This window comes from Mauremys reevesii, linkage group 3, assembly GCF_016161935.1.
Source record: "Mauremys reevesii isolate NIE-2019 linkage group 3, ASM1616193v1, whole genome shotgun sequence".
Lineage (NCBI taxonomy): Eukaryota > Metazoa > Chordata > Testudines > Geoemydidae > Mauremys > Mauremys reevesii.
Genome location: NC_052625.1, coordinates 173304658 through 173328289, shown reverse-complemented (window position 1 = coordinate 173328289; position 23632 = coordinate 173304658). Strand labels below are relative to the sequence as shown.

General features: G+C 41.2%; 1 protein-coding gene across 7 annotated transcripts in view; it reads left to right on the top strand.

The window, feature by feature from the left end:
• The window catches only part of MYT1L (myelin transcription factor 1 like), a 369230-nt gene that overhangs the window by 220311 nt on the left and 125287 nt on the right, over positions 1-23632 (top strand). For all 7 annotated transcript variants that reach the window (XM_039531760.1, XM_039531757.1, XM_039531764.1 and 4 more), the window contains 3 exons: positions 60-114; positions 297-330; positions 630-692. In XM_039531760.1, the coding sequence (XP_039387694.1) occupies positions 60-114; positions 297-330; positions 630-692 (152 nt within the window). The remainder of the gene's footprint in view (positions 1-59; positions 115-296; positions 331-629; positions 693-23632) is intronic.

Sequence of the window (23632 nt, the reverse complement as noted above, 5' to 3'; positions counted from 1 at the left end):
GCATTGATAGTCTGTGCATGCAGGATAAGAACATTGACTGCCTGCTAATCTATTCCCAGATGGAGGTGGATGCAGATGAGAAGCGCCATCGCACACGCTCCAAAGGTGTTCGAGGTACGTCTCTTGCTTCAGTAAATCACTCAAGGCCCCCGCTCAGGGTGACCTTCATCCTCCAGAATCTCTTTGCACGATTCATTCTGACCCTTGCTTTTACACAACCTTTTTGGTAATTTTCTGTAGAAGAAGGGTACTTGTAATAGATGATAAATTTTTATATATTTTCCATCTCTCTGCAGTTCCCGTGGAACCAGCCATACAAGAGCTGTTCAGGTTAGTGCTCTGAGTGTAAAATGTATCCCCATTAGCAATTTAGAAAATTCATGCCTTTTAATGGGTATAATGCACTTTCAAGTTCATTGGTGGTTTGCTCATGCCCTGCTGCACTGATGAAATTAATTCCCCTGAGACTTGCTAATAAAAAGCATCCCCTCTTTTTTTCCCTTCAGTTATTTGATTTCTCTCTTTCTGTCTTTGTTGCCCTCCATCTCTGTAATATCTACTGCCGGCTTTTAGTATAATCTTCCTGTAGCATACCGGCACCTATATAATTAATTCGTTCCTTTTTGCAGCTGTCCTACTCCTGGTTGTGATGGCAGTGGTCATGTTAGTGGCAAATATGCAAGACACAGAAGGTAATATCTGTAATTTTTTTTTACCATAGTGAAGAGATTTGATAAACAAGTTATCTGACTTGACCTTGCTAATGACCCAACCAATGATAAAAAATAGGGATTGGATATTCTAGAAGCCATTCAATTTCATACATTTTTTCTTTTCTCTTTCTTTTTTCCAACTAATTTCTATCATTTATATATATCATTTGTTAGGATGCTCAAAATATGTAACAATTCTATCACACTTAAGCACAATGTAAATTAAAAACTAAAACAATCCAAATGAGGACAAGTCCCAAACTCTCTTAGCAAACTTACCACAATTCTATATGCATCCTAATCATGTAGGTGGTAACCTTGAATGTCTTGCAAAATCTATAACATTGTTTTGCTGAGAACACTTGTTTCTGCTTCCCATCTTCTCTCAGTTTTTGTATGCAGTTCTGTAGTTCATGTGTGGCAAATTAAAATTTGACCTTATTGACATTTTGGTGCCAGCGTGACTTCTATCATTTAATGTAGTTCATAACTGGAACGAAAACATAAGCTTTTGAGTACAGAGTTCAGTGATGAGGTTAGATTCAAAGGGCAAAGTCTAGGACAGATCCGTAATAATGAGACTTTGAAATTCAGATGATTATACTATAGTCGTAAATACTGTTACTTCAGCTCCTAAACTGTGAGTGGAGAGATCTCCAGAAGGAGAATGTGTTTAGCTGTTAATTGCTAACAACACATCAAGGCAGGATTACATTATATATACCTGTGTCTGAAAGTCATCTAGAATATGATCTTTACATTTCTATATTTGCAGTGTAAATGTTCAAAATAGCATGTGGAACATGCAGAGAAACAACTTTAGTTTCTTATGCAGTTTGTTCAAGCATTTCTTGTACAACATTGTGAAAATTTACCCGTTAGTACATAAGCTTGTGAATAAATCAGTTTTTCCTATATATGGAGTACATTTTATTTAACTTGTTTCATATGACAACCAATGTAGAAGCAGGGGCGGCTCTAGGCACCAGCAAAACAAGCTGGTGCCTAGGGCGGCAAAATCTAGGGGGCGTCCCCTGCGGCCGGGGGGGGCGGCAGGCTGGGCCGGCGGACCTGCCGCAGTCATGCCTGCGGGAGGTCCACCGGAGCCCTGGGACAACCGGACCTGCCGCTGGCATGAATGCGGAGGGGGCGCTTGTCCCGCGGCTCGGCTGGACCTCCCGCAGGGATGACTGCGGCAGCTCAAGCGGAGCCGCTGGACCCGCGAGCCGTCCGCAGCCGTGAGAGGTCCAGCCGAGCCACGCGGGACCAGCGGTCCCTCTGCAGTCATGCCCGCGGGAGGTCCGCTGCTCCCGCGGCTCCGGGGCGCCTCCCGCGCATGACTGCTTGGGGCGGCCAAAAACGTAGAGCCGCCCCTGTGTAGAAGACAAAATGGCTGACATTTTGGCCCTCTCTCTATTGAACTGGAACAAGTTATTTAATCTAGTATGAAATTGTTCTAAACTTTTGTATTTTTTCATTATTGATTTTTGTAAATAGTATTGTTGTCAGATTATAAAGAAACTATTGTGATTTAAAGAATAATCATTTCATGCCAAATTCAGTGGATATTTTGTAATAAATACATATATCCACTAGGGATTAAACTAAAATAACAACTAATTCCATTTTTGAACCAGAGGTGTAAGGTAGATGTATAAATCTACTCTACTATCTTAGTATCTTTTCAAAGACCTGTAAGTCTACACAAATTTTTTTTTTTTAATTAAGACCATAAAAAGTGATAAACGTAAAAAATTCTTTTGAACGCTGTTTTAAAGGAAAAGTTAACCATTTTGGTTTTCTTTATTAGCATATTCAAATTTCTTACTCTAATCATGTTGTCTTCCATAAAAGTAAAGGCAGCTTCATTTTTGTAGTTATATCAGAGATTTGGATAATTTAGCAGAAATATTAAAAATCATTTTCCTTAAGACTATTTAGGACTTCTAGTTTCAAAACGTATCATTTCTTTTGTTCATTTTCTTCATATAAATTCAAGTCTCATAGTAATTAATGAATAGCACCAAACTCCTTTTTTTGTCTTCAGAAATTCCATGAATAGTCAACAATTAAATAAAGTTATAATGTCCTCCACAGGAAATGAATGATACAAAAATTAACCGAGTGCACTTCTTTGCATTTCATGCGATTTGGATGCAGTTTTCAAAAAACATGATTCCTGAAATAAAACTAAGGAAATCATTTCCAAATGAAATTTCATTTGAACAGTCACAGCATTCTCTTTTGAATTGCTGTACCTTTGTGTGTGTGTGTGTGTGTGTGTGTGTGTGTGTGAGATAATCCTTTTTCAGATGGAAAGCACAGGGAATAGCTATAAAGTTGGATAAGATTAGGTGCAGTTTTGAAATATTAATTCTGGATTTTGCTTCCTTGACGTGATTCTGGTGTGTCAAGACATGAACAGACTGAATCTCAGAGTTGCTAATTAAAGGAAATTTGTAGGGAGGACTCACAAAGCAGAAAAATTGGAAATGTATCAAAAGCTCTTTTTTTCTATTTGCAAAAGAATTCTCTCTCTCTTTTTTTTTCTTTTTTAACACCCTGACTGTCAATCCACTACTCAGATTATATTCAACTATTATATTCAACTATTAGTTTTATTAGGAACCATTTTTGTTGGGGTTCACAACATGGCTTCTGGTTCAGAAAAGATCAGTTTTCAATTATTGTATCAAATCTTATCAATAAACAATTTTAAATAATTTAAAAAATATTTTTCTTGTTTCAACCCTTCCGCCTCCCCCAATCTTGGTTGTTATCAGTTGTGGGGGGGGGGGAGAATATAAACATTTTATGTAAAAGAAAATCAAAAAGTCTAAAAATTCCATGTGTTCAAGAAGTTTGTATATTTCCACTGAAACATAACTCAATTTCATTTAGCCTTACAGAATAGAGTTTAATAAGGTTATGACCTTTCCATTCACAATAGCAGACCAGCTCATTATTATGAATGAAAAGTGTTTGTTTCTGCTAGGAAATTAACAGTTTTCCAGCATTTTTTAAATTTCTTTTCCTTCCTGGGATCTCTTGAATTCTTTGGGATTTCTGACCTTTTTTCCTAACAAAAAAACTGTGACATAATTTTATCCAGCTTCACATGGTGCCTATCACTTTGATATATTTAATTTAAACCCACAAAGTAAATATATACAAATCTTTGGGCTGACACTACATTATTTTGGTGGGAACATAGCAGGGTGGAAGGGAAAGCGGGGTTTGTAGCTTTAGCTTTTCTGGGTTTAAATCCCTCAAGATGTTTTATCTCCCTGATTTTCTTTTAATAATAATAAAAAGTAACCCCAATATCTATAAATATAGGCTCCTATCCTGCAATTGTGTCATCACTGGTGGATCCTTATATCTATGTGAGTGAATGGGGATTGGTTCAGTCATAGGGATTCCCCTGACTGAATCAAATTGCAGGATTGGGGCCAATTTTGACATTGACCGAACAAATGGTAGCAGTTGATTGTGCTGATTCATGCAAATATGTCTGGTTTTTGATTCACTGGGCCAAAGTCTGCTCTGAAATTACACACATACAGCATGACTGACTGCGAAGAAGTTGTATGTGTGTAACTTAGAGCAAAATTTACCCATATTGTTATTATTTATGTAACAGTAGCAGCTAGAAACCCCAACCAAGACTTGGGCCCTGTTGTGACAGGAATACAACATAATAAGAGGAAGTTCCTACCTTGTAGAGTTTACAGTCTGAGACCCTGGTACTGCAAAGACTTATGCATATGTTCAACTCTACATATCATTGAAGCCACTGAGATTACTCACAGTGCATAAAGTGAATAAACCTTTGCAGTATCAAGCACTACAGAATGACAAGACAGACAATAAGTGGGAGGGGAAACAAAAACATAGAGCAGGGGTGGCCGACTGTGGCTCGCAAGCTGCATGCGGCTCTTTTACTGTTAAAGTGCAGCTCGTGAAGCCGCCTCCGACCCCCAGGTAGAGGCTCCTGCCCAGCAGGGAGGCCGAGTCTCAGGGCTTCAGCCCCAGGAGCCATACTTGCTGGGGCTTGGGGCTTCAGCAGCAATGGGGATGAAGCTCCAAGTCCCAGCAGGTGCCTCCTGCAGGGCAGAAGCCCTGCGCCCTGGCAGCTGTGCTCCGACTTTCGAACTTCTGAAGATTGTCATATGCGACTCAGAAGGTCAGTAGGTTTGGCCACCCTGGCATAGAGAGTCGAAGTGACTTGACCAAGGTCACACAGCAAGTCACTGGCAGAGCTAGGAATAAAACCCAAGTCTTCTGAGTCCCAGTCCAGAAACTATCCACTAGTTCATGCTGCCTGGATTGCTTTCTTGGCAAGTATTTACTAGACACCCTTCAGATCCACTATAGACTGTTGTTTAACCATGCATGGTAATTAGATACTTTGAAAAATTATGAATTATTTGTTGATATAATAGTCACTTCAAGGAGTGGTTATGGGTCCTGATTCTGCAAATGCTTTTGCTTGTGAGTAGTCAAACTGAATATAATGGGACTACTCACACTGGTAAAGTATCTCATGTGTTTTTGTTAGCTAAATACTTGAAGACATCCCTGAGTTTGATCCTGCTTCAATTAAGATAAATGGGAGTTTTAGCACTGATTTTAATGGCAGAAGGATCTGGCCCTTGTATATACAACAATAAATTAAAAGGCATGAGTTCAAATTCTTCTCTTCGTTATGCAGGCGCATCACCCGTGTAACTGAGAGCAAACTGTGGCCACTCTTACTTCCCCAGTAGATGTAAATGGCAGCTTTGGAAGTATTAAAGCCTACTGTGTTGCTATGCATTTAGAATTTTGTATTAAAATGCACATTATTTATGCCAAAGATGGATATGGTATATCATGTAAATATGTATTTAGACACATCATCAAATTCTAACTAGATTCCATTAAAAAAATACTGAGTCCGACCATGGCCTATTTTTAAAACCTCCATAACATGGTTGTTTAATTCCCCCACTCCCTCCCCCTTGAATAACACAAGCAATTAGGTTCTATTATGGACTAATCACTTGCCAAATACCACATGCTTCAAAATGAAAATCATTTTTAACAAATATGAGCAGAAAACAATTTTAAGCTGATGGAGCAGTAATTTTTTTATATGTATAACTGAAAACAGCTGAAACTGTTCTATGGGAAATTGGTAAGAGGGAAAAAAATTCCTAGTCTAAGACCATGCAAATTAAGTTTCAGTGCAGAATGAATTTTTAAGGCTGAATCATAAATCCTTCAGATTTAAAATGGAAATATTGATGAATCCCTAACAGCGTGTTGCAGTTTGATCGCTGAGAAAGTAGAATGTGGCTGAAATAAACAGAACAAACCCAAACGTTACATCCAGACAAGAATCCCATGTGTTCTTTGTTAAGTTCATGTTAAAAGTATAGGGCTTCCCCCCCATTTTTTTCCATGTAACATTAAGGCAGCCTTTTTCAGAAGCAAACAAATATCATAGAAGTGGGGAGAGGACACACAAATAATGTTTGGATCTATAATATATGACTCATCACCAACTCTATAAAAGTATTTTGCTTTGTGACTACCCACCAAAGTGTTACTTGATATTAACCTCTGTTTACTGTCTCTCTGTACTGTCTCTCGTCCTTTACATCTATGAAATTGTACAGATAGACATGTTGTGATCATTTTAATTTTTGAAGGATGAGATCTGTTCCTTAAAACAGAAGATTTGTTGTTAAAAAGTGCACATACTTTACAATAAGCTATGCTCTCTTTATTAAAAAAAAATCACACTATTATTGTTTTGGCATTATATATTCTGTTTTAGTCCTGCCCATTTTAGAACAGACTGAGAAAAATAATTCAAACTCCAAACTTGAAAATTAAAAGACTCAAATATCTCTCTATTAGAAAATTATTGAATTTTCTCTGGCTTGTTGTGCCATATTTCTTATTCAAATTTTTTCATTTCATATACCTTTTCACCCACCAGTTTGATTGCCATGGCTGCAGCCGTGGGTGAATAATTGCCTGTCTTCACAGGAGCATGTTCTGGAGCTAAAGTCGAGTGCTTGCTTCCTGATGTATGCCTCATTTGGATTCTGCCGACAGCCTAGGGGCTGTATTATTCATGCCTTGACAGATAGCACTCACTAAAAGCATTGGAACAGGGCCAGGTACTGGCAGAGAGATAGTGGAGCATTGCAACTTGCAACTGAGAGGCGCATCTATAATACAAAAAAAGAGAAATCCTCATACCTCCCTTTTACTGGTTTCACTTTGATGGAAAATTCATTTGCATCAAAATAAAATACCCTAAAAATAAATACATTTTTTTCTAACCACGCATGAAAGTTTAACACAATTTTCCACGTTTAATTGCAAAGCTGATTTTAATTAGTAAGGCCCTGCATGTGAAAAATGAAGATTCACTTGGGTGAGTGTAACACATTGCAGTGTCTGCTGAATGCTCTAATTAATGTATGGCTGCTGTACAACAGGGTGCACTGTGGGATATTTATGAAAAATTCTGTGCACGCAGCCATCTATCTGTATTTTAGTTCTTGAATCCACAAGAATAAATAATGCCCCCCCCCCTTTATTCTTTATGAGACATCATTGTGTGTGCCATCACTCCATCCATAAACTTTATGGCATGCCTGTCCTTTTTACTATTTGTCAATGATATCATAAATCAGAAGTCAGGGCATACATATTTTAACATTAATTTGATAGCAGAGCATGGTTGCACAGTGTGCAGAAATCGAGGTCCATTGATGCATTTGTGTAAAGTATAAAAGCCTAAGCACAGAAGAGTGAGGTCTTTCTTATTTTTATGCCACAGTGAAAAATTCTAGTGAATACTGGAAGTAAAGACACATGCATCTTCATTTCACTCTAACTAATAGCCAACTTTTATTATACTATCACAATAATAATAAAATGAACAACCGGATGTTTTCCTAAGGAAAAACTGTACATTAACACTACATAAACAGTGCCTTTCTATTTTATTTAGTGATATAGTTGCTAAATATTTTGTTAAAATTGTGGTAAATGACAAGAATTATACTTTAAAGATATTTTATATAGCATGTAATACATTATTCAGGTATTTTTAAACATACACATTGCTTTGTTAAATCCAGTTTAATATTTTCTTCAGCTAATTTTCAGTTGTAAGCGAAAGAGCATAGGGATTTCAGAAGGAACACTGCAAACAATAAATAAATGTACTGACAGGGAATCCATAATGTATTAGAGGTCTGTATTGGCTGCTGTCTGGATTCAGCAATATACACTTTCTCTGAATTGTTGATTAATGATTAAAAAGGTCTGGACTTGGGTCTGAAACAGCAACAAAATATACACCAGAAATTGGTGTGTGGTTCTGCATGCTGGTGGCTATTGTCGAGGGCTTTCTGCACAAAGGAACCACAGTTCAATTCCTCCCACCACCATCTGGGTTGGGAATAGCAATTTCAGTGGCAGCAAGTTTCAGAATCTTGATGTGCCAGAAGTAGTAGCCTAATAAAGGAGAGAAAATTCAAAGGCAGCTATCAGAGGGTGCTGACCCATCTGTGCAGTGACAACAAACAGCAGATTTGGGAGTGGGATCTGCAGCAAGTCCCTGGGCTGGTACAGTGTGTGTTGCCGAGATGATATGCTCATTTTCTTTCAAATGGCAGGTGCTGGGCATATTTCTCATTCAGCACTTCACTTGCAGCCACAGTGTCTGCTGTGGAAAGGTCTGTGTGGAGGTGTTGCTGTCAGCCACTAAATAAATCAGGACTGAGAGGAATAAAAGAAGGACAGGGAATAAAAGAAAGAACATATGGTAATACTGGGGTGATAATTTCCCCAAAAGTCCACTGCACGTCTTCTACCTACAGGAAATTAGAATGGCTGGTCTGGTAGCTTGGGTGAACGCATAATGTGCTCTTATATAGAAATAGGTGGTTTGAGGGTAAATTTATGGTTTCTACTTCTCAATTGGCAGAGAAGAAGTGCTGCAGAGGTGATTCTTACAGGTTGGGCAAGCCATTTCATCTCGCCGTGCCTCGGTTTCCCTATTATATTAGGGAAATAATTATATTTATTCTCCTTTAGAAAGTGTCCTGAGATGTATGGATAACAAACACTGTACAAGAAATTATTATTATATACTTTACTTGCAACTTTGTCTCTAGTATTTCCCTACTTGTACATAAATAACTAAGGGCCTGAACCAATGCCTACTGAAGTCAATGGAAGTCTGTTCATTAACTCCACTGGGCTGTGTATAAATCCCTCAATCTGGCAGATTAGGCAGAATTCAAATTATTTATAAGGAGGGTTGAATTTATATTTAGAACCAACTGTATTTTTCCTACTTTGGATACATAGAACTACTACTCAGGCCTTGCCTACACTATAGGGAAAATTGATCTAAGCTATGCAATTTGAGTTACGTGAATAGCATAACTCAAATCGACATAGCTTAGATCTACTTACGGAGGGGTCCTCACTACGTGATGTCGATGGGAGACTCTCTCCCATCGACTCCCCCTACTCTTCTAGATCCGGTGGACAGGAGAGCGATCTGCGATCTGGTGAACAGGAGTCGACAGGACAGCAATCTGCAGTCAATTTAGCGGGTCTTCACTAGACCCCCTAAATTGACCACCAATGCATCGATCACCGCTCTTTGATCTCCCAGTAAATGTAGACAAGCCCTACGTCTCTTCTTTATGCTAAAAGCCTTATTATAATTACTGAGGTTTAATAAGCTAGGAATATTTGACACCTCGCTGTTCAGTGCTGTGCATTTTAATAACAACTTTGTTATGGATATTGGTGTTGTGTAAAGTTAGTAATAAACAACCATATGCACTATATATAACTGCATGTTTAACCAAATTGCTGCATATAGACTCTTTCCAAAGAGCATTCTGGGCAACAAAGAAGGTGAATATCTTGAAAGAAGTTTTTTTCCCTGGATGATACTGTGCTCTACATTCCCTTAATTCATTCCCACAGCCAGTTGTAATCCTAGTTCCTGTTTTAGTGAAGGGCGTACTGGCAGAAGTGTGAGTGATGAAAGTAGCAGGGGAAATAGGAAATTAAGAACTTTGTTGTTATATCTTTATCCCATGCTGATCTCTATGGTATCTGACACCTCTGTCATATCTGAGCTGAAAACAGAGCCCAGGATACCTGACTTCCAGTCCCCTCCGATCTAGCTACTAGACCACACTACTAGACAAAAGCCCATGGGTGGGTACAGGGAGAAAAGAAGAGAGGAGAAGGGAAAAAGGAAAGAATTAGAGGAGCAAAAACAAGGTTGTGAGGAATAATAGGATAAAGAATAGGTTGTTGTTTTTTAAAAAACCCAGTATGATGTTTCTTTAAAAACCTTTTATTGAAGTTCTTCAATAAATTGAGACAGCCCTTCCACAGACATCACTTCTTATTAGTAGTTGATACGAAGTGCTGCTTCTAGTGGTGTCAGCTCAGGACAGTGGGAGGTTGGTTGCTTTAGAGTCATCTTCAATGACAATAATAAAAAAAAATCCACAGTACAAAACCAAATGCCAAGTGGATATGCAGCTTGTGGTGATTTGGCCCAACTTAAGGGCACGATCCTGTAAGCAACTGAGTAACTTTAGCCAGATGAGTAGTCACATTGGTTAGTTAGTTTCCTAGTTGCCTACCTGATTCTGCCTACCTGACCTAGTTGCCTACCTGACCTTTTCCCTCTCAGACTGTACTGGCCAACTGTGTTGTGCAGTATTGCAAATGATACATTACAGTAGTTAGTGGCAGTACTATTGTGACTGAAGTTAGTCATGTGTGTTTGAAGGACCAAGTCCTAAATCAGTATTGGGCAATATATTTTATAATATTGTAAAGCATATTTTGCTGGTACAGGATATGATTATCCTCAAATGTTAACACCAGTCATTGTTTAGATTTTAAGCTCTTTTGGACAGGGACTTTTTGTTCTGTTTGTACAATATCTAGCACCATAGGGTCCTTGTCTATGACTAGGATCCTAGGTGCTACAGTAACACAAATAATAAATAAATAATAATTCTCATTAGTTTGTTCCTAGTTGCAGGTCTTCAGGTATTGACACAGTTTTTAATACTATTAGTAAATGTACTTAAAATACTCATTGGCTGGGGTGCAGGATTAGTTCAGCAAGCAGGAAACTAATGTAGTTTCTCCATCTGGCCAATTGCAGTATCATGTGAAGGAAATCCAAAATTATCTATTTATCTAGGTGTCACAAGGCTGGTATAGAATCATAGAATATCAGGGTTGGAAGGGACCTTAGGAGGTCATCTAGTCCAACCCCCTGCTCAAAGCAGGACCAATTCTCAACTAAATCATCCCAGCCAGGGCTTTGTCAAGCCTGACTTTAAAAACCTCTAAGGAAGGAGATTCCACCACCACCCTAGGTAACCCATTCCAGTGCTTCACCACCCTCCTAGTGAAAAAGTTTTTCCTAATATCCAACCTAAACCTCCCCCACTGCAACTTGAGACCATTACTCCTTGTTCTGTCACCTGGTACCACTGAGAACAGTCTAGATCTATTCTCTTTGGAGCCCTCTTTCAGGTAGTTGAAAGCAGCTATCAAATCCCCCCTCATTCTTCTCTTCTGCAGACTAAACAATCCCAGTTCCCTCAGCCTCTCCTCATAAATCATGTACTCCAGCCCCCTAATCATTTTTGTTGCCCTCCGCTGGACTCTTTCCAATTTCTCCACATCCTTCTTGTAGTGTGGGGCCCAAAACTGGACATAGTACTCCAGATGAGGCCTCACCAATGCCAAATAGAGGGGAATGATCACGTCCCTTGATCTGCAGCCCAAAATGCCGTTAGCCTTCTTGGCAACAAGGGCACACCGTCGACACATATCCAGCTTCTCGTCCACTGTAACCCCTAGGTCCTTTTCTGCAGAACTGCTTCCTAGCCATTCGATCCCTAGTCTGTAACAGTGAATGGGATTCTTCCGTCCTAAGTGCAGGACTCTGCATTTGTCCTTGTTGAACCTCATCATTATTTGGGGTCGGGAAGGAATTTTTCTCCAGGGCAGATTGGCAGAGGCCCTGGAGGTTTTTCGCCTTCCTCTGCAGCATGGGGCACGGGTCACTTGCTGGAGGATTCTCTGCAGCTTGAGGTCTTCAAACCACAATTTGAGGACTTCAATAACTCAGAGATAGGTTAGGGGGTTGTTATTGAAGTGGATGGGTGAGATTGTATGGCCTGCATTGTGCAGGAGGTCAGACTAGATGATCATAATGGTCTCTTCTGACCTTAAAGTCTATGAATCTAGATTTCTTTTGGCCCAATCCTCTAATGCCCCATCCCACTTTGGGGGCAGGGCAAGGGCTGTTATAATCCCACGACTAGGTTTGCTCGTACCATTTTAGTCTCGGGGGAGTGTATCCTAATGGCCAGAGCCAGTCTGGAGGCCCTGGGTTTTCAGGTAGGACAGAGCACGAATCAGTCTAGGGCCTTAGGCACAATGGAGCACCAAGTAGTCTAGAGTCTGACATTCTCGCTCTGGCACACATCCTAAGGTCAGGGAGCTGCCACCTTGATGTGGGGTTGGCAGCAGGACATAGGGCACTGGTGGGCAATTCCCATTGGCCAGGAACAGCGAACCGCGGCCATGCCTGTGGACAGCCATGCGGGCGGCCATGCCTGTGGACAGTCAACGTAAACAAACTGTCTCACAGCCCACCAATGGATTACCCTGACGGGCCTCAGGTTGCCCACCACTGATGTAGGGGGACCCAGGCCCACCCTATTCCACTGGGTCCCAGCCCAGGGCCCTAACTGTGGTGGAAAGTTCCACCACTGTGTTAGCGGGGATCCCACCGCAACATGCTGACAGTGTCTGGCCCTATAGGCCATCCCCCTGGGCCACTTTCTAACCCATCTGCTCGTGTGGCGGTCTGGGCATCCCCAGCATCTCAGGGTTCCTCAGCTTGGGCGGCTCCTGGCAGCCTTGACCACTCTTGGGTGCCTTCCATTGTCCTGGTGTTTGCCTGGGTCTCAGCACATTTGGCTTCCAAGATTTGGCGGCTCCTAGGCTGGAGATTTGGCATCCTCTCTCTTCAACAGTCAGCCCTGACTGAGCTGAGTTGCTCTCTTTTATACCTGGGTCCCAGCCGGAGCAACATCCAGCATCGGCATGAAGATCTGGCCTCCTCTGCCCATAGTGTGGGGTTAACCCCAGCTGGACCAGTGCAGGTCTGGTATGCCCATAAAATCAATAACTAATTTTATCTTCACAACACTTCTGTCAGGTAGGGGATATTATCCTCATTTTACATATGGGAAACTGAGGTACAGGTATGACGTGCCCACCACCACATAGGAAATCTGTACCTGAGCAAAGAATTGAACCTGTGTCTCCTGAATCCCAGTTCAGTGCCTTATGCACTAGGCCATCCTTCCTACTCCTGTATTAAAAATGTGTTCTAGCAAAGATAAACTAGCAGATGACTACTTGTTATGGTATATGTGCTGTGATTATATGGTATTTTAACATAGCAATTGGTCCTCACTGGCCAACATTCATTATGGAAGTACTGGCTATGATTCCTTCTAGGAGGACCTGTCATTAATAGTTAAGTCTGAGATGAGTTTTGCACTTAAAGCAGAGATTCAATGACTGTGTTTTGCATAACAAATACAATGTATTTTCCTCAAAATGCAAGCACTTACTCCTTGGGCACACAATATTTTTGTGGGCATTTATGAGTAAATCTGTTAATTAATTTTAGTTAAAATTAATTTAAAAATGGATCCTTGAAGAAATTTAGCACCAGGTGTCAGATCATTTTTTGTCCCTAATGATCTTAATAACACAGAATATTTAAACTTCCTGTAGAGATAAAACTTACTGAAATGCATAGGCTACATTGGAAGACTTCACAACTGAAAGGGTTTTTTCTTCACCAAGGGCTGAAGAAGAATGTTCTTCTTCAGAAAATTCCACAAAGAATTGCCCTCTTTTAAAATGGCTGCCACCTCCTTTTATTCTCAATGGAAATGAGGCAACATGCTGCCTTTAGGCCCCCTCTTTCAAAATAACCACTTTCTCCCATTATTCCCGATCTGCCATCAGACAATATGGTAACCACTTATGTTGTCATGGGGCTTTGAAGCAGTGGCTCCCTCACTGCATGTGACCGGTGGCTGTGGCTGAGCAGTGACATGTCCTAGTGAGTAGCCATGCTAGAGTCTCTCTGCTGATGAGAGTGCTGCAACTGCTTGAAACTGAAATGTATGGCCCCAGCTCAGACAACTACACCTTCAGACTTGGGCCTACTGGCTCTGATAGGCCCCTAATGCTTTTTTCAGAAGAAGGGCCATGGAAACATTGTGGCTTGCTCAGAAAAAGGGTATGCTATATACCCACAAATACCCCTAATTCTAGTCCTAGATATTTACATATCCATAATCACCTTGCTGAAAAGTATACTTGAAACCTATTAGCCAGTGCACTGGCCTGCTGTCCCATCCTTTTTTCTAAGGCTATGTCTACACTGCCTCTTAAGTTGGTATAACTTATGTTGCTCAGAGGTGTGATTAAGCCACCCCCTGAGCGACATAAGTTACACTGACCTAAGCACTGGTGTGGACAGTACTCAGAGCTTTTTCCGCCAACATAGCTGCCACCACTTGTTGGGGATGGATTAATTAAGTCAGTGGGAGTACTCTCTCCCATCAGTTTAGAGCGGCTACACTAGAGAGCTTACATCGGCACAGCTGCATCAGTGCAATATATAAAAAATACAGAGTACAAGTAGCCATATGTTAATCCTTTTGGTGGTTGCTTTTGAGAAAACATGTTACAATAATAGTGTTTCACAGTTCTGTAGCTTTTTCATCAGTGGATCTCAAACACTTCACAAGTAATTTAAGCCTCACAACAGTTTTGCAATGTTAGGTACAGTAGATAAAAGGGTATATTAAGGTCATATCATTCACCACATTGTAATGCAATCATTCTGGGTTGGGACCTAATTTACCTAATTGAAACTGCAGGAGTAATTCTGAAGTAGGCAGAATTTAATTACATAAGTTTAAATTTGGTCAAGGCCCTAGAAATAACATTTCTACTCTTAAATGGGATCTTCAATGACTAGAAATAGTCAGGACTTCTATTTTACCTCACCCCTGAAATAAAGCATCACCAGCTATAATGTTCTTCCCATGATACCTGTCTAGAGAATTGGCTTAATAGTAACTTAATGCCACTTCGTGAATCACAGAGCTGCTTTCTGTATCACCTTGGTGTTCCTTGAAGGTACTGAGGTATCAGGTACCAACACGGCCTGGCCTTGCTTAATTGGTGAGATTTAATGGGATCACAATAAAGGTGGATCAGAATCTGAATTAGAGTTTTAAAACAAGCATCATTTTTAGAAAGAATGCAAAATAAATTCCAACTACAGAGTTAACTTAATATCTCAGAATTCATGCATTCTGTTTCCAATTATGATATTAAAAGGAAGTAGTAGGAAGTAGGACTGAACTGTTAATATGGCATTGACTAAAAGTGGAACCACTGATTTAAAATGCCAGCATTTAAGTAAAACCATAAAACAGACATAACGTTGCGTATTATCTATCCACTGTAATTCTGACTGTTCAGTGGAAAATACAGCAATTTGTTGGATTTAGAAACCACTATCCAGGGGAGATCATTTAAAATTGTCATGGTTAGTTTACAATAACTAGTCATGAATCTTTTCAGTCTTTGTGAAATACTGTGGGCCAGACTGAAACCTGCTGTAAGCTGGAGTTAGATTTGTGCCTGCTCACACTGAGTAAATTGGGTCATTGTCTTATGGCATGCCTGCAGAAAACTGCTGCAGAAAGAGGAATCCAGCATACATGACAGAAATATTCTGAATGCCCTCTAAAGAATCTGACCAAACTCTCTGGTGTTCTGTAGCATATGAAAGCAGAAATAAACCATTACAGAATCCAGAACTGAAAAAGACCTACTTGTATTGCAATATAGCTTTTTGTGATATCACAGTAAGATGCACCAGTTCCCAGTGATGCATGGCTGGGACCACATCCCCCCTTCAAAACTCTCAACATGCTATGGACCTCAAACTGGCCTTAGATATATAGGCACAACTCCCATTTATTTCACTTGCAGTTTGTTGATGTTAATAATTGGGATTATTGAGATAAAAAGAAACAAATAATTTTCCCTCATAAATTCTCCCTAGGTAATATTTTCAAGATTTCCCATGTGACATAGGAACCTAGGTCCCAATTTTAAAAGTGATTTAGAAGACTAAGTCCCGTCGACTTTCAAAGAGCCTTAGCCTCCTAAGTGCCTAAATTACTTTTGAAAATGGTAATTAGGCTCCTAAGTCACTTGGCCCCTTATGAAAATATTACCTCTAGTCCCCTTTCTCCTAGCCCTCTTCCTCACTCCCTTCTAGCCTTCCTATTGTGCCCTTCTCCTTTCCAGACATTTTCCCTTCTTCACCCTGTGGTCCCTTACCCCCTTCCTGCCCTCGACCATGCCTGCCTCTGTCCCCTTCCAGCCCTTCTCTCTTGTCTCCTTTAAAACTGAGCAGTAGAACTGGTAGTTGCAGCATTTCCCTCTGAAGTCTAGCCACAGGAGGTGTGCTGGCAGCATAGTTTCAAAGGGAAACTGCCACTTCCCTCCCACAGCCCAGCTGCCACATTTAAATCGTGCTGTGTGGGGCTTCCACTCCCTTGGGAGACTATTTTCCTTTCCCGTCGAAGACTGTTCTACAGGCTAATAGAGCTTGCTGTCAGCTATAATAAGTAACATTATATACAGTAGTATATATTTTTTTAATTGTGATATGAGTCAGGTGGCATCCTCACGATTCTGGACTAGAAAGTGATGGACTCTAATTCAGCTCTTTTGCTGCACTGGTGTTCTTCCTTTTCACAAGATACATGGAAAGCAGGGCCTGACGAAGACATGGGCATTATAGGCCTGTGCTGAGGGCTCCAGCTCCTGGAGTCATGTTATTATATCAAAAGTCAAGCTTTCATTTTAAACAGAAAACTAATTGCTATCCCTCCTGGTTATAAAGAAAACCTTGAAAACATGAATTGAGCATCAGTGAATCAGTGATGTCAGCCTGAGTCTGCAAACAGTCTGAAACAATAGCTCTGAGAGGGTGAACTGCCTTCTGCATCTCAGTGGAGGTGTTAACTTTAAGATGCACTCTTTTGGGGCACCCTACCAACACAACCCCAGTGTGTGGCAGGAGAAAAGTGCAGCAGGCTTGGCCCACCCATGCAAGCAGATCATAGAATCATAGAATATCAGGTTTGGAAAGGACCTCAGGAGGTCATCTAGTCCAGCCTCCTGCTCAAAGCAGGACCAATTCCCAACTAAATCATCCCAGCCAGGGCTTTGTCAAGCCTGACCTTTAAAACCTCTAAGGAAGGAGATTCCACCACCTCCACTCATTCCAGTGCTTCACCACCCTCCTAGTGAAAAAGTTTTTCCTAATATCCAACCTAAACACTCCCTTTGTTGGGGGTAAGTATTGGGGTCCCCTCCTGCACCCTCTCTAGTGGGGAAAGAGGATCCCTGCTGCCACCACTGCTGCTCCCAAGGGGAAGGGGCTTCATGCCAGTGTATCTGCCTCTCTGGGAGAATGTGGGGGGCTCCTCTACAGCAAGGCAGGGTCAGGACCATGGTGTAGATCCATGGGGGAAGCCGTGTGCCTAGGGACCTGGATTGCTTTCATCCAGACCTAGAGGAAACATGGCACAAAACTCTAATGATTATTTGAAAAATAAATACATAATATTAAAATTCTCTGTCCAGCCAAGAGATTTACAAAATACTGGAAGAAAGGCCATAAAGGCAGATGGGGTTTGGTTATAAGGTTACGCTTCAGCAGTAAACTGAAGGGCACAACAGCTTGTACCTAAATTTTGTCGTGGAAATTAAGCTCAAGGAGGTGTAATGATAAAGGCATTTCAGAAATCCTCTTTATGTTAAACATGTTTTTATGTTAACTTTTGTGGCCCAGAGCCTATTGAGAAGGAAAGCACTTATGAACAAAATATTATGGTGGGTAAACCTACAGTCCCTCCATAATAGTATGTTTGCTAAATGCATACTAATAAAGCTTAACATCTTTACAAAGAACCCAATTTTAAATGGCGTTCATAATACCATAGAGTAGTAGAATGCTATCACTTCCATTCTTTTGGAGAGTAATCATATTTTCTCTGTGTTACAAAATGGTACAATCTTATTTTTGTTCAAAACAGGAAGGTTTTAACATCTCAATCCTCAAACTACCAGAATTTAGAATATTTCACACTTGAATGACTCCTAACCAAGCGTGTAAGACAAAGAACAATGTCCTGTAGCTTATGCTGGAGGTGAGAATGTGGTACATAAGCACTGAAAAGACTGCAGCATTTATCATTCTATTTTTGACAGTTTCTTCCATAATTTCAACTGTTTACTGGTGCAATTCACACCCTTTTATTAGTAAGGATGGTCCATTATAGTATTTATTTCTATTGATTATGAGCTTCACTCATTTGCCATTTGGACAAAGCAAAATCCTTATTGCTACGGTTGTATGAAATTTAGCATATCATATGTCCTGGTAGTGTATCATATATCACTCTTAATTAAAAATAAATTGGGATCCAATACTCCTGTATATTTATGGGGAGATGACAGAGTATTTCTGATGGCAATCAGTAATTGATAACCACATTATAGTAACCCTACATTAGAAATGCAATAAACTGACAGAGTATGCTAGTGCTTAAAACTTAAGTACATGCTAAAATGATAGTTTGACCTGCTGTGTTGATGTTAAATATGATCTACTAAGTTTGTGTCCAAGGGTGCTGATTGTACTCATATACAGATAGACATGTTATTAAATGATTGGCAGTGTAACAGCATCCCTAATCTTTGCTTTGTACCAGTTTTGTTCTGTGTGTGTGCATGTGCGTGTGTGTGTGAAATTAGTGTGCTGGCTTTCTTAAAAGCAGTTACTTTTGAAGAGCTTTTACTAGAAATGCTGTATAATATATCGGAGACTGGAAGATTATGGCAGTGTCACAGTATTGTGGACATAAACACAGTCTTTTCTCAGGGCAAATAGCTACCTTGACTGCTTGACCTACTGGTGTAGTGTATCTACCCCTTTTTCAAATCTCTAGATCAGTAGTTCTCCCCCCTCCCCCCCTTGTGATCCGATACTACAATAAAGGAAAGTTTCATGCCCCCCAGCACACACACTTCAATCATAAAGAGAGGGAGGATTGAGGAGCCCACCCAGTTTGAAAACACATGGCCTAAATGGCATTGGACACCTGACTATTCTGAGCCCTGCACTGCTTCGGCAAGTTGCAGTGATAGCCTATTTTGTTTTTTCAACTGTGATTAGAAAGACGCGACAATGACCTTTCCTTTTAGATACATAACTTGCCAAAGACGCCCAATGCATAGTGGCCTGTTGCACTTCCAGTTTGGAGTCCTGCAGTAAGCTCTGTCTGAAAAGTGCTTGGGACCGTCAGCTAGTGCAGAGTATGGTAGCCTGAAGTCAGCATTTTCAGAAGTGGTAACTGATTTTGGATGCCTCAATTTTTAGGTGTCCAGATAGCCACTTAGTAAATTTAATTGCATGTGCTACCTGTAGTGGATTAGCAGGAGTACATTAAATCTCTGCTTCCAGGTGCAATTCAAGGTGTGGTTTGGTTTAAAGCTATACTGCTGTACATAGATTGGGGTCCTGGCTATCCTTTAGAGGCTGCCTCTCACCCTGTTCACCATTGTGATCATTTAAATCTGCTGAGATGCTTTTGCCAATGATCCCTGGATTAGCAGTGTGTTCCTGAGGATGGGAAGCAGGGCATAGTCCATGGAAGCAGGTCCCAGCTGCTGATCTCACTAGATTCAGTCATCCACCATTCTAAGATTAGAACACTCCATGGCATGTATGTGACAATGGATCATCATCTAGGCAGCTTCTAATAAATTAGCAGGTCCCAAAACATCACCAGGAGCAAGGAGGGAGTTCCTTTGTTAGACGGAGGTGATGGGGAGAGAGTTGTTTGTCTCTTTAAATTTGTTTAGTGAGTTGCTTACTTTTAATGTATGCTGTGTGGCTAGCTGTTATGGGGATAGGCTCATAAATATAAAGAAAGGGGGAGAGAGATTGTCATAAACAGTTAGTTAAGGGTTAAGGTTTTTTTCTACCTGTAAAGGGTTAACAAGCAGTACCTGTGAACACCTGACCAGAGGACCAATCAGGGACAAGAGATTTTCAAATCTCTGTGGAGGGAAGTTTTTTTTTCTGTTCTTTGTGTTAGAGAGTCTCTCTTGGGAGTTAAGAGAGTCCAGACATCTTAATCAAGTCCTCCCAGGTTTCTACAATAAATTCTTCTATTCAAGCTAGTGAGTATTAGCAAGGAACTAGTATTCTTATACTTTTATTTCTGTATTTGCAATTCTGTGTTTTGCTATAGAATTTCTTTAATTCTGTACTGTTATTGCTTTTGCTGAGAAAGAAAGGAGGGGGGATTCTCTCCAGAGATTAATAAGTTTAGACCCTGTGTATTGTTCCATCTTGGTATTACAGAGACAGTTACTTTCTTTTTATTCTTTAATAAATCTTTTCTGTTAAGGACTTGGTTGATCTTTCCTTGGGTGAATTCTCAGGGAAAGGGGAGGAGGGAGGAGGAAGGCGTCCCTCTGTAGTTGGATCCCGGTATCTCTCCTAGGAAAAGGGAGGGGGGAGGAAGCAGGGGGGAATGGTTTATTTCTCCTAGGTGTAAGAACTCCATGGATTTGGGGCTCTTGGGATCCCCAAGGATTTTGGGGAAGGACTGTGTCCCAATACACGTACATTATTGGGTGGTGGCAGCTTTTACCAGATCTAAACTAGGATTTTAGTTTAGGGGAGTCCATGCAGGTCCCCATATTGGAACCCAACAGCTCTAAGTGGGGGTGAGACCTATGACATGGTTGGCAGTGGTGACGAACCTGAGAGCCATACAGAGGCAAGGCTTTTCTACCAAAGGGGGTTTAAAGCAGTTTTTCAGGGTTAGAAGGAATTTTCAGCTACGTTGGCTGGAGGGAATGAGGGTTTTCTGGCAAGGCTTTGTTACAGGAGACCCCATACTGAGAGCTACTTAGCAAGGGCGAGAGACACTGGTTAAACCAGTTTGTCTTGCTCTTGGGTGGAGGGGGAAAATTTTTTTTTTCTTTCTCGGTCAAAAGCACAGTCAGTGGCTGTGAACAGTCACTCCCGCAGAACACAATTTGCAAAACAATACATTTGATTTCTCTTTGTTTAGTCGATGATAGGCAGGGTTAGGAACTGAAACAAGCAACACAGTACATTCCCTGACTGCAGAGGGGTGTGGCCAGCACCAGAAAGCAACACCAGCAAGCCACACAGAAAATTCACTGACTGCAGAGGGGTGTGGCCAGCACCAGAAGGCACAAACATGAGTGGCAATGATACAGTTGACAAACTGGAACTTGCTAGGTTGCAAATAGACCTAGTTAAGGCAGAAAAGGAGAGGGAGGAAGCTACCCACCGGAGGGAGGAATCTAACCACAAGAGACAGATGGAAGCCAAACAGGCGGACCAACTAGCCAAAGAGGCTGAGCACAGGAGACAAATGGAGTTAAAAGACAAAGACCTGGAAATAGCAAGGGCTACTCCACCTGTTCCAGCCCAACCCAACAACCCTTCTCCAGGCACTGTTCCCCATCCCAAGAAATTTCCCACCTACAGGACAGGTGATGACGTTGAGGCCTTCTTAGAAAACTTTGAAAGGGCCTGCATTGGGTACAGCATCCCTGAAAACCAGTACATGGTAGAGCTGAGGTCACAGCTCTGCGGAGACTTATCACAGGTGGCAGCTGAAATGCCTAAGGACAAAATGAACGACTATAAACTGTTCCTAACCAAGACTAGATACAGAATGGGCATAACCCCGATCACGCCCATCAGCGTTTCAGAGCCCAGAAATGGAAACCAGAGGTGTCATTTCCAAAACACGCCTACTATCTTGAAAAGCAGTATTTTTCCTGGTTGTCAGGAGCCAATGTTAACACCATGGATGAACTAAACCTCCTGATACTGATGGAGCAATTCTTGGATGGTGTTCCTGAGAACATTAGACGCTACATACAAGATGGAAAACCAAAAACTCTCACTGAGGCAGGGGAGATTGGAGCCAAATGGATGGCAGTGGCAGAAACCACGACAGCTACTGTCAAGGGGAGTGAATCCCACAGGGTACACACCGACACTAAACCCTACCATCGAGGGCCAATCAAGCCCACACCCACAACCCAAGGACAGCCGCAAACTACCTATTCTTCTACCTTACCAGTCTCCAGTAATCCACCTCGGACCAGTGACCCGTCAGCTGGGCGATGTTTTAAATGTAATGAACTGGGACATATAAAGGCCAAATGCCCCAAGAACCCAAATCGAGTACAGTCCATTACCCCAGCATCCCACCAAGGATCCCTAGGCCCAGATATCTCTCAAATACCCCCGAACCGCAGGGAAACCTTGAGAGTGGGCGGGAAGAAGATTACTGCGTGGAGAGACACCGCAGCGAGCGTGTCAGTTATCCACCAGTCCTTAGTGGACCCGAAATTCATCAACCCAGAGGTCAAAATCACAATTTCTCCATTCATGTCAAAATCTGTAACCTTACCTACAGCTGAATTGCCTGTCCAGTACAAGGGCTGGTCAGGACAGTGGACTTTTGCTGTCTATGACAATTATTCCATCCCCATGCTACTGGGGGAAGACTTGGCCAACCATGTGCAGCTGGCCAAGAGGGGGGGAGTGGTCACCCGCAGCCAGGCCAAATGAGCAGGCACTCCCATAGACGGAGGTGATGGGGAGAGAGTTGTTTGTCTCTTTAAATTTGTTTAGTGAGTTGCTTACTTTTAATGTATGCTGTGTGGCTAGCTGTTATGGGGATAGGCTCATAAATATAAAGAAAGGGGGAGAGAGATGAATTGTGTCTGGATGATGGGGCAGTCACGGATGGCTTATATTTATTTATTTAAACATTTTTTGATGATCTAGAGGTGCAAATTGCTAGTCCATATTATTGCATTGCCCTTATTCTCCTGTCTGTCCTCTAACGTCTTACACTCACCTACTGTATCTTGGCTTCAATTAGACTGGGGCTGAGAGAATGTCTTCCTGTGCATTTCTAGAGCATCTAGCGGAATGGGGCCTTGATTAAAAAGGCTAGTAGAGGTTCTAGTGAATAGTATTCTTTGGTACAGGTTGGTAAATAATTTGGTGGAAAAAATGGGTTTCCTATGCGGAGGTGAGATATGTACAGAGATCCATAGAAGTCTATGCTAGATTCAGCTTCTGAAGTTCCTTCCTGGGAATGACTAAATGAGGCATTGGACTATTTCCACCAGCATAGTGGCCTGTTGCACTTCCCATTCCAATTTCCAAATAAAAGAAAAAAATCCAATGGAAAATGTGCTTAATCCCCCTCCCCACAAAAAAACAGCCCCCAAACAATAAACTATTCCTCTGCTTGTGACCCAAACATCGACACATTGTGCCTCTGCAAGAGAAGCTGAAGTGAAAGTGGAGAAAAATGAAACAAAGTGTAAACCGGGCAAAAATAATTCAGATGTTTGCAAATCCTTTTGTATTAATAATCTAGGTTGTTATTAGTAACACAAGGCAATTTGTTTTCAAAACTAATTAATTATTGTAAACTTGAAAGATTCCTTTCAAAGGTCATGTTCCAAGAGTGGAGTTATTAAGAACTGTTCTCCGCAAGAGAACAAGTCTGCTACTCAGTCTGACCATTTACATTCACAGGGTCATGTTATGCCCTTAGTTTCACCTTTAGGAGACATTCTAGCCT